At 35.4% G+C, this 12,222-nt stretch overlaps 1 protein-coding gene and 1 long non-coding RNA gene across 2 annotated transcripts in view; both read left to right on the top strand.

Annotated features, from left to right (window-relative positions):
* Positions 1-12,222, top strand: part of Enoph (enolase-phosphatase E1) — a 31,238-nt gene that overhangs the window by 4,786 nt on the left and 14,230 nt on the right. Inside the window, exons 9-14 of the mRNA XM_028310362.1 lie at positions 193-398; positions 841-956; positions 1,147-1,268; positions 1,345-1,545; positions 2,152-2,322; positions 2,716-2,782. Of these exons, the coding sequence (XP_028166163.1) occupies positions 193-398; positions 841-956; positions 1,147-1,268; positions 1,345-1,545; positions 2,152-2,322; positions 2,716-2,782 (883 nt within the window). The remainder of the gene's footprint in view (positions 1-192; positions 399-840; positions 957-1,146; positions 1,269-1,344; positions 1,546-2,151; positions 2,323-2,715; positions 2,783-12,222) is intronic.
* On the top strand, positions 7,045-8,255 carry LOC114356961 (uncharacterized). The gene is made up of 2 exons (XR_003656265.1): positions 7,045-7,620; positions 7,934-8,255. It is a non-coding gene; the product is annotated as an uncharacterized LOC114356961 (long non-coding RNA).

Below are 12,222 nucleotides of genomic sequence, written 5' to 3'. Positions count from 1 at the left end.
TCGGATCACAAGTCGGCCAGTCCGAGACCATCACATTTCGACTATTGTCACTTTGAACTCGATAAAAGAAAGTTTTATATTACAACTCTACAGAGAGAGAAAGAGATGTTAGTTAACTGATTTCCGCAGTTTATTTGCGAGGTTGAGCACCTAGTAACACTTGTAACATGCTAACAATAACAATTATTACAGGTGGAAGTGCAACCTCAGCTAATAAAGAAAAAAAAGAAGAAAGCATCCGAATTCTTCGAGCAAGAGGCCGAATTGACGTCTGAAGACGAGTGGGTGGGGTCGGGCGACGAGGACGAGGCAGGCCTCGACCGCATGGAGCGCGAGGAGGGCGATGCTGATACCTTCCACCAGGGCCGACTGCAGAGGGAGCTGGGGCAGATACACATGTCAGTAGCATAGATATAAGATCGCTTTTGAGCAGTTTCGATGTTTTATTTCTTTTTTTTTGTTGTCAGTTTTGAGTGGTGTGCAATAAGGAGTATCTTTCTTATGATGGTTTCAGGTCCATATTGGCCGTTATCGCTGATAGATCAGTAATTCAGTACCTATGTGCGTTTGTATTAAAGATCTTAAGACCGCTGCTTGCGCGCTTCTGATTTAACGAAGCATTTGAATTTGAACAAACTCGTGTCCCTATGAGGTATCATCATGTCGAGTCACGATTTAGGCAGTCAGCACAATACTAAACAACTTGCAGTTGCGTAGAGGTGCTGTATGCTGATGAATCAAGCATTTTAAACTAGCCTTTAAAAATATTATGAAGTCTGACGCCAAAGATGGAAGAAAATTAGACATTTTATAGAAATTTGGAATCTGTCTTTTTTACAGGCGAGACGTGTTAGACCAAGACAAGCGTGAAGTGAGATTGATTCAGGAGTTGCTGTTTGAAGACGGAGACTTGGGCGGCGGAGGCCGACAGCGCAAGTTCCGCTGGCGAGATGCAGGTCTGTTATAGCAAGCCCCAAACACAATATTTTGTAAAGAATACACATACCTAGAAATCTAGAAATTCTAGAATATCAGAATGTATGCTTTGTCAAAATCATAATAGAATTTAACCATCCCCTGTGACTCTTTGTTGTGTTCTTACCATATGTATTTAACTACGAATGAACCATAATTTTTCTGTGTTAGATGGCGAAGAAGCAACTGGGACTGTGCCAGATGAATTGAAAGACACTCAAGAGGAAGAGTTTGAATCGGAGGAGCAGTGGCGCAAGCAGAGGCACGAAAGGGAAATGTTCTTGAGGCAATTGGTAAAGTATTATTTATTGACTCCTGCTTATTTGAATGAACCTTATTTTTAATACTTACAGAACATTTTTTTTGCAGAAAAACGAAGGCGAAAAAGAAGATGATTTGGACGTCAGTGTGAATCGGACAACGATAATTAAAGCTAATCTCACCTCAAGAACCATGTCCAGTCTGCTAGAAGAAGTCAATCAGACTAAAGTCGAAGTGGCCCACACCTTTGCTGTTCCTGAGAAGAAGAAAGATATACCTAGCCCAAAGAAACCGTTCCCAGTATTCCAGGTACTTATTTGTATATTTATTTGTGTTTTTTAAAAACTACTTATGAGCTTTTTTTTTTTGTTATGTAGTCTTTTTACATAGGGGTGCATTTTAGTTTGAGTAATAAATAGCTCTTGATATCCTGAGCTTGACTCTGCACTAGATGTAGTACTTAATTTAATATTGTTTTATTTGGAAAACATACAGAGAAAAAATAACTGACAAACAATAACTGTTTAAGAAACTAATCTATCTATCTATATTAATAAAAATGAATTGATGTTCGTTAGTCTGATTAAAACTCGAGAACGGCTGGGCCGATTGAGCTGATTTTGGTGTTAAAATGTTTGTCGTAGTCCAGGGTAGGTCTAAACGATGAGCAAATAAGGAAAGATTTGCTTATTTATTGCCTTTAAGGCGGAACAGAGTTCGCCGGGTCAGCTAGTACACCATAATATGACCGTGATATCTCTGGATTACGCTTCCGAAGTGAACCAAATCGCTAAGCTTTAAAATAATGCAATAATGATCATATTTAATATCTAAAGAGTCCATCCAATAAGGTCCGTCCATAACTTTAAGGACATGAAAATTAGACTCAACATGTCGTGTATTCTTGAATTGCAGCAAAACTACCACGGCTCTCTACTAACCCGCGGGCGCGGTGCGTTAGCCCGACTTGCCGCGCTCGCAACACCACTGGTAGCAGACGACGACGCGCCCAAACCAGGCCGCCTGGCGCCTTCCAGCAAGAGGAACTTCGTCTTCGCCGCCATCACACCCGATGACGAACCTAAAGTATGTTCAGTAACACTTTTGCGCAGTTGTAATAAGTCATACTTTGCAACAGAAACAGCCTGGTGTGCTATCACACTTAATACGAATTATATCGGGCCATACATTATATATCTGCTAATTTGTGGGACGTCCTACATGCGTCGTGTCCATACTACCCGTTTGTGATTGCAATGGCATAGGGTGACAAGTAGTATTGGAATGGAGACACGAAAGCATTTCGAGGAAAACGATGTGTCCTTCTTAACAAGTCCCAATAAGCTAAAGAAAAAATTTGGCCTTTGGTAATATCATGCCTGAATTAGCGGTACAATCACTAAAGATTTATTATACTTATTGAAACGAATTAGATAAATATGAAATTACTGTAATAATAACAACTTTCTATTGTTACAGGTAACCAAAAGGAAAGCTGAAACTAACGTCGGCACTCCAAGACTCGTGAAGAAAATGAAGACTGAAGAGAAACAAAAACACAATAAGAGTAGCTTGTTAGATCATTTAAAATTATTATAACTTTTATTTTCATAGACGTCCTGTACATAATTATATTATAAGCTGTTGATATAAACATAAAACTTTCTTAAATTAAGTAATAAATATTTTATTTAAAAAAAAATGCATTTTATTACATGCCGACCGAAAAATTCAAATAAGTTCTAATGAGACATCTTTCAAATTATCTGATACCTACTTCATTCATACTAAATAATTTACAAAAATCAGTTATAATTATGATGTTCTTGTATTTTTAAGTTTTACGCGTAACAGTGCTCCACTACAGCCTGCAGATAATTTTGGATACTATAAATATTTATATTTTAGGTGCAGTCCTGTTGTCCCCCCTGCTTGGCCCCCCTAGGGGAGCCAACAGGATTTCGAAATCCTGTTGTCCCCCCTGGCTAGGGGAGACAACAGGACTAGATTTTTAATCAATGATTTGAGGACTGTTGTCCCCCCTGGCAAAAATTATTTAAAAGCCATAAATTTTTATAGCATTATTTATGAAAAACTGAAGTATTTGACTGAATGCCAAATTGCCAAACTGAATACTTAAACGTTTGTCTCAGTTTGTCAAGGTAATAGCTAATTACAATTTTGATAGGTATTGGTGCCGGCCGGTATTAACTAACACTTACAAACTTGAAATTTGGCAGGTAGGTTTCCTTATAGGGTGTAGGATATCCACTAAGAACAGAATTTATTTATTAAAGGATTGAAAATAATATGACGAAATCGCGGGCGGCTGCTAGTTGAATCACTGTCACTGAGCAAGTAATTTGTTGAATATTATTTAACGAGCTGTGCCCGCGACTTCGTATGCATGAAAACCCGTTTTCGCAAAATTTTTCATTTTTGCTCTGCACCTATTACTCGTAGCGTGATAGTATATAGCCTATAGCCTTCCTCAATAAATGGGCTATCTAACACTGAAAGAATTTTTCAAATCGTACCGATAGTTCCTGAGATTAGCGTGTTCAAGTAAACAAACAAACTCTTCGGCTTTATAATATTAAGTATAGATTTAAAATTATTCAGTTTTAGCATCCTACCTACTAATGTTGTAAGTAAATGCGGAACTTTGTGAGTATGGATGTTTGATACTCTTTCACGTAAAAACTACTAAACGGATTTTTACTTACACTTGATAAACTTTACAGTAGGTACCTAGATAATATTTTTTATACATGAGAATAGCATAATAGAGGTAAGTACTTAGTTTTTGCCTACGGCTTTGTCCGCTATATGTTTATATTTATTTATAAAAAAAGATAAAGTTACTTTCGCATTTATAATATTATTTAGTAGTGATAATTCATAACGATTCTGTCAAAAGCAAGTTAAGCAGATTTTGAAATAGTCTGAAATAGTAACGGTACCAAGAACTTATATTTTTTTCGTTATCCAAATGTTAATTATTATTTGACATACGTTTAGGTATTCAGTTTGGCAATTTGGCATTCATTCAGGTACTCCAGTCCTTCTTAAATGTTATAAAATTTTATGGCTTTTAAATCATTTTTGACAACAGTCCTCAAATCATTGATTAAAAATCTAGTCCTGTTGTCTCCCCTAGCCAGGGGGGACAACAGGATTTCGAAATCCTGTTGGCTCCCCTAGGGGGGCCAAGCAGGGGGGACAACAGGACTGCACCATATTTTAGGTAAAAAAGCGATCTGAATGCAGGCCTAGGTAGTTAGGTTAGGTTAGGTTAGTTTATCGAATAAGAATAAGATTTATTCGAACTTAATACAAAATGACGCTATAATATTGACAAAAAAATAATAAAATAATGACTTTAGAGAAGTTAATCCAATAAAATATTTTAGCAAGACTATACATAAGACTAGGCGCAGACCACCGATTTTTAGTTAGCCGATAGTTGTGGTGCCCTATTTGCCCGATTAAACTATCGGGCCGACGAAAAATCGATGGTCTGCGCCTAGGCTTAGACCAACTTGTAGATGGATTTGTACTACGAGTACATTCATTACAATGGTTGTATAATTTTCCTGAACTCAAAGGACTCGCTAAAGAGATGGATGAAGACAATTAGCAAATTAAATGATTGTAGATTATTATTAGCCCTAAAGATTACATTAAACCTAGTACATAATTAAAAGTGGATTTAATTTTGTCTACATAAAAATAACAAGTTTTGTAAAATTCTAATCGCAAATCGTAAGTTTTTAAATTTTTACGCGCGTTTTTTACTCCAGGCTACCAATATGCAGAAAATATTAAAATAATTGCCACTTTCTGAATTTCTCATAACAATGGGGTAATTATATTACTAAATCAATTTTGATAAAGCTATATTCCTCAATTTTATTTAGTTATAAGCGAAAAATAAACTTTCCAAGTAATGCTATAACGAATTTAATATTTAATTTACTTTTTTTCACGGGAAACAGCGAAATCATATTTTTTCTAATTACAATGGGGGTAATTCTTGGTATGTACTGGTAACTTTATTTTGTTTTGTTATATTGACAGCACTGTTCGAAATGTATATCCTTCCGCTTTTTCTTCTCGTTTACTCCTTCGTCTATTCAATCCATCCTATTCACACTTTCATGAAAACAGCTTAAAGTTTCGCATCTGTCTCATTCATCTCAGTCAGTTCGGTCGGTGTATTCGCTCTCGTGTGTCGCTCAATCGATGCTTTTTCTGTGGTGTGGGGTGGTAGTGTAGCGTGAAAGATTTTCTAGTCAAGTAAAATTAAAAATCCTAATAAAAGTACTTTTAATTAAGTAGTACGACCGTGACGAAATGGCGAATGAGATTAAAGACATCGGGGAAATCGTCAAAAATTGCAAAATTCTTTTGTTGGACATCGAAGGAACAACAACATCGATCAGCTTTGTTAAGGTAGGTCTGAAGATTGACCGGCCGGTGTTTTGTTTCCTTGTGTATTGATGAGGAATTGGTTCCAATTGATTATTTTATGATTGTATATTTCGTCCCCGACATCCATCCTAAACTTTGGGTGGTTCGTGCAAAATGGTCGCGAATTCAGATTCGCAATATGGAGGACGAAATCAAAATGGTACCCCTTTTCATGCGGCTTTTGTCTGAATTTTAGCACACGTGTTAACTTAATCGCGTTTTATCTCGTTTCCCGATCCCTTTCAATTCGGTTTACACAAATGAAAGGACCAAAAAGTCAAGTTAATCAGTAAAACTAGTGGGTTTAATAAATTTTCTTGTAAAGGTAGATAACGTACAAATAAATTCACAGTGAAGTATTTTCGTGATTGTATCAGAAAATGCTTTCTCACGTTTGTACCAAGTTACTCTTTTGATCGGTATTAACACGTTAGACGCCTCTACCGGCGTGAACAGCTGTTCAGAGCAGCTGGCTTGTAAAAAAATGTGGAACAGTTAACTGTCCTCTCTACAGAGACGTCAAGTTTCCACAGGCCGTCCTTGTCACACTCGCATCATGTGCTACACCCGCGATAAGGATGGATATGATTGACGTTTCGTGCTGTCTGGAATAATAAAAATTATTATCAGAAGCATTGACCGCGTGCGACTTACGATTTCACTATCAATGCTCTTTTGTACTTGTTCATTCATGATTATTAAGTTTATTAATTACTTTGTCTTGGTATTGTTCTGTTCATAGTTCAAGGTTTTTGAGGTTAATTATAAAGCATTTCAGCTACTTCAGCTTTTTATTATGGATCATGTACCTACATTTTTGGGAATGATTTAGTTAGGCAATAGAATATCTGGGGTAAATCTTTCAACTTTAAATTATTGTCTAACAACCTATTGAAACCTACATTACAGTACACATCAACTGGTTACACATCTAACCTATTGGTAACTTTAGGTCAGTTCCTAAACTTACCTACTTCATAAAAAGGTATAAATCAGGTAAGTAGCTACCTACCTGATTTATAATAAGATTTGGAACAGATGTATTTTTTATTTTTTTAATCCATAAAATCTTTAATGCTGTCAGTTTGTTAAAACTAGAATTTATTCAGATTAGATTTTTATATTTACTGTGATTCCACTGAACAACTAGGTAGTACATAATTATGTAAAATGTTAAACTTGTTGAGGAATAATCTAATATGTAATTAAAATAACAAAAAAAAATTACACATGCACATCATCAGTTAAAAAAATCATATTTTAAGTTGTGATCACTTTACTGTTCTTAGTAGGATGTTGTAGGTATCTTCTCAAAAGAAAGAAGTAGATGGGTCATTCTAAGTTAAGAGGTACTTTCGATGGCAAGGGCAAAAAAGTACCTTTTTTTTATTCTAATTTCCTAATTAACCTATTTATTACTTAAAACTAAATGTCTTCTACATGCTCACTTAAATTTATAACAGAAATGTACACAGTTTAGTCATAACAAGTTCTAATACAAGAAAAACGTCTCTCCCCTGGGCTGTCCCAAACCCGATTTTATTTGTAAACCAGTTATTATGAATGCATTTAAATTAAATAATTACTTCATCATCGTTAATTTTATACAGAACAATAACTTAGGAACACTGTCTTATAAGTCAAATTACATAAATTCAAATTTTTCATAAATAATATCAACGCCGAAATTTGTCCTCCGTATTTCTTGTCTCGTCCCCTGGCTTTTTGTTTCCGTTTAAAAGTCAGTATTGTTTTACTATTTTGTGGAAGTTATGTCCTTTAGTGCATAGGATGTAACGTGAAGCTATCGGCAAGCAGCGATTAAGCCGACTGCGAAGTCATTTTAACCGCCATTTCAGTCACGCCGTTCGCTGGGTGTAGAAGTGTTGAGTGAATGCAGTCTTTCCTCTGGTAAGTTTTATTCAGCAATTATTTGTTAAAATACTAATGTAAACTTCAATATTTACTATGAATAGTGCATACATTGTTACGTTTGGTTGTGAATTGCGTACGAGAAACACTTTTACGGCTATTTTAGATATTGATCGAAAATGTATCTCCCCTGGCGTATTTCCTCTGGCTTTTTTGATGGCAGGGGAGATTCTTAATGTCCAGGGGAGATACATTTGTATGCGTTTTCATGAATACTTCTATATTTTTCTCTGAACCTTTACTTGGTATTATGTATATCTTAGGTTTACAATTTAATATGACTTTTTTACAGAAAAAATGGCATCTAGAAAGCTAAAGCCCTTGAGAAAACCTGCCCGAATATAAAAATTTTCACCGTAGATACACCGTAGACATACTATCGGAAAAAGCAGCAACATTAGGTTCTACTGAAGGTATAAAGACTTTTTCAGGCACAGTAAAGGTTCACCAAGTTACCGGTTGCGTATTTCTACCTAATTGCCTGACATTATAAAAAGTTTGAGATGCTTCTGTGACTCCAGAGTTGTCATTATTTTGAATTGGGTACCTACTTTGGATTATCCACAAATACATGTTAAAGTCACTGTTTCTGTGAAGGAAACTACGCAACATCTTTTCGTCCAAAATACCTCAGTGTCTATAGACGAAAGTCTTCAATCAAGCAACCTGAAGTGGCAAAGGGCAGTGCACATAGTACGCGGAACTAACGGCCGATGGGGCAGCAAGGTTCTGGAGTGGGACCTTCGTACCGAAAAGCACAGTGTAGGACGTCCACCCACAAGGTGGAGCGACGACCTTATAAAGGTAGCAGGAAAGGGCTGGATGCAGGCCGCCACCACCGGCCATTGTTGAATTCATTAGGGGAAGTCTATTTTCAGCAGTGGACGTCCTATGGCTGAAATGATGATGATGAATTGATGATGATGTTTCTTTAATTTCCTAGGATCAGGTTTTAAAAAAACTACCCTACCCTAACTTAAAATTGAGAGGGCAGCATATTTTATATGCTTTAATGAATCTATTGATGTCTTTGAACGCAGGTTTTACATAAAGATTTTTTTAGTTACCTCTCAATTCAAATGGTTGTTTAAGTACAAGAAAAGTTTAATACTGTTTTAGAGAAGTTTTTGTTTATTTTTATTTCGTTATAGACTATTGATAGTTGTTTTGATGGAAAGTAAAAGTAAGAACATTTTTATGTTTTGTATCTAGGCTTAAAATACATTTTTGTTAACAAAATTTCCATAATAATGAAAAGTCTGATTATAAATAATTCATAATTAAAATTAAAATAAATAAATAAAGTTGATTCCTAAAAATAACACTGTTTTAGTATGTCTATGTCTCTTCCCTGTCCATAAAGAATCCTCCCCTGTGCACCTTGTCTCTACCCTGGACTGAGTATTTACCCTGGTCGCTTATAAAACGAGAAAAAACCAACAAATTGACTGGCCACTTTGTAAACATTTTCAACTTAAAGGTTTCCATAAAACAGATGTATACTTAAGTAAAAATATTTAAAAAAATGCCGTGCCGTCGCTCCATACAACACATTACCTCTTAACTTAGAATGACCCAGATAGTATAAAATTGAGTAAGCAGGAACCTAGTATTCTTTCTTAGCTTAATATTTTTTGTAATTATTTCATTTTAGTTTTCCTTTTCTCTTATTTTATTCTAATAATATTTTTGAATGTGGTCCACAAGAATGGTTACATCTTTTTATCTTATCTACTTTAACTTACAAGGTTTTCTTTGTTGTACTATTTCCAACAATTTTTAACTTTATTATTGGCCTCATCATAAAAACCACTCAATTTATTGAAATTAAGAATCAACCTTGGGATCTCAAATTATCCACAACCCCATTTATCTACCTACCTACTTAATTATTGGCAACTCAAAAGACTACACTTTATCTCCAAGGATCAACTGGTTTTGAGTAGGCAGTAGAATAGTGTGGAATTTAAGTGGATTTTTTCAGGTTAAACCTTGCATATTTTGTATATTTTTGATATTTTCTATTAAAATTAATTGCCCACATGCAACCCTCCATAGCAAGTGGACAGATTCGCAACTGGACAGATTCTCAAATGGACAGATTCTCAGGTGGACAGATTAGCAACTGGACAGGACATGTACAGTCCATAACATAACGACAACCTCCTGTACAGTCGTTTATGTAATACTAGCTGTGCCCGCGACTTCGTCCGCGTGGAATAATGACTTTGGGTAGGTAGGCACTTTTAATAATTTAGTCTAATTATTTCACAAATAAGACACACGTGCGTAAATACTTAAATAAGCTTTGTATTGAAAGAAAACGAAAACATATTATTTAATAACATAAGAACTTAAAATGTTTGTCACGAAAAACAATATTCAGTTAAATTAACAATAAATCGTGTAAGCAAATTTAATTTTAATTTAATAAATTTGTAGTGGTACGAACGCGTGCAGCCCGCGTGCGCGATGGCGATGGCGCGTTGGTTTGGTCGAACCTTTAGAATAAGAACTATCAGGCATATGAATTTCCTCACCTACACCGTGCTGCGCCACGCAATATTTTTCCCATGTTAGGTGTAAAAACATCTTCCCTACAAATTACAGGTTAGTAAATTAACAACCTAACATGACCTGCGGGTCTAGACAAAGTGCAAATTATAATCGCAAACCAGTCGAAAAGTGGTCGAAATGCCCCTTTTTTGTATGGAGTTTGTAATATTCTTAGAAACTTTAAATGTCATTTTTATTTCTATCTAATCAAAAGCCTAAAAGTTTAATGATTCTTATTCCTTCATTTAACCTTTCATCCCCCTTTTAATCCCTTACAACCTCTATTTCGCATTAAAAATAGCTTATGTCCTTTCTCAGACTCTGGACTGTCTGTGTACCAAATTTCATCTAAATCGGTTCTTACCACCTTTCATCACTCCTTTCAACCCCTTAAAACCCTTTTTTAGAAATAAAATAAAAATGTATCTATCCGGATGTTATCGTTAAGGGATGTTATTTTCATTTTCAACGTGCCGTGTGGAAAAAATCAAAAGAATTAAAGTTTTCTTCTACCACAAATGGTCGGAAATTGACACAATAATTGTGTACTCAACTAGCACTTTTGCCCAGGACATTAATACTTGAGGGCTTTTTGTCAATAAATGAAATCGTTACAGATGATGACCAATCTAAAGCTTTTTTCAATTATTTCACAAATTATTGGATGAGGCAAATTACGACTGAGCAGTTGTCTTGCTACGGAGAAAATTTTCGGACAACTAACGCTGTAGAAGGCTGGCACCGTCGAATGAATGCCAAAATACCAAAAAAACCATCCCTTTTTTTGTTTCTACAGTTATTAACAAAAGAATCGAAAATCGTTGATACTAAAATAAGTGGAAGTTCTTATCACTGTGAAGAAACAAAACGTCGGTCAAAGCAAATTCTGATTAATAAGCAGATACAAAATATATTATCGGATTGCGTTAATGACAAAATTTCAGTTATGGCGTGCTTAGAGCGCCTAAGATCGTTATCTCGGAAATAAATTTGTCTCGGTATTCAGAAGTTATTTTTTTTTTACTTAAATTCGTTTAAGTTTTATTTTCTTTAAATAAATTATTTCAATGTATTAACTATATTTCATTGTTCACGACTGTACTCTGTCCAGTTGCTAATCCGTCCACCTGCGAATCTGTCCAGTTGAGAATCTGTCCAGTTGCGAATCTGTCCACTTGCTATGGAGGGGCAAGCAACTACAAAATGCATAAAATTTAGTCTGCTACCACAAATGGGATCTTGCTAGGTACAGTCAGCGTCAAATAATTCGTGACACCTAAGTAGCCAAAAAGTTCGCAACACGTCTCTGTTTCAATCCGAATAAGGTTGTGTTGTCAACTTTTTGCCTACTTTGGGTGTCATGAACTATTTGACGCTGACTGTACAAGTATACAGGGTGGAAACGATAAGTGATCTCACTCGATTATTTCTAAACTATGCAAGATATCGAAAAACTGGTTACTGATCCTGAAAGTGCTTTACGAGCTCTATTCAACGGTACCAATAATAGGTTACAAAATATACTGGATCTATCCCTAAAATCAATGTTTCCAGCTTCCATACATTTAGTAAAACCACTTAATATTAAAAACTATACAAGCTATCCAAAAACTGGTTACTGATCCTGAAAGTGCTTCATGAGCTCTATCCAACGGTAACAACAATAAGTTACAAAATAAACTGGATCTATCCGAAAATTCAATGTTTCCAACTTCCATACATTCAGTACTGCCACAGTCATGGCACTCATGTCTTGATAATATTATAGCAAGTAATACCTAGAACCAATGTTTACCATGAATAATTTTAAATAAGAATGCAATTTACGAGTTCGTTTTAAGTGTTTGTTATTTAATTAAAAAAATTACACTTTTCATATTGTGTGGCTGGCATACATTTAGTATGGAGGCTGAAAACATTGAATTTTCGGATAGATCCAATTAATTCTGTAACCTATTACTGATACCGTTAGAAAGAGCTCGTGAAGCTCTTTCAGGATCAGTTACCAGTTTTTCGATATCTTGT

The sequence above is a fragment of the Ostrinia furnacalis genome, unplaced genomic scaffold, assembly GCF_004193835.3.
Source record: "Ostrinia furnacalis isolate ACB-3 unplaced genomic scaffold, ASM419383v2 OfSCF3012, whole genome shotgun sequence".
NCBI classification, from domain to species: Eukaryota; Metazoa; Arthropoda; class Insecta; order Lepidoptera; family Crambidae; genus Ostrinia; species Ostrinia furnacalis.
Note: the sequence above shows the minus strand (reverse complement) of the source record. Positions and strands in the feature narration are given on the sequence as shown.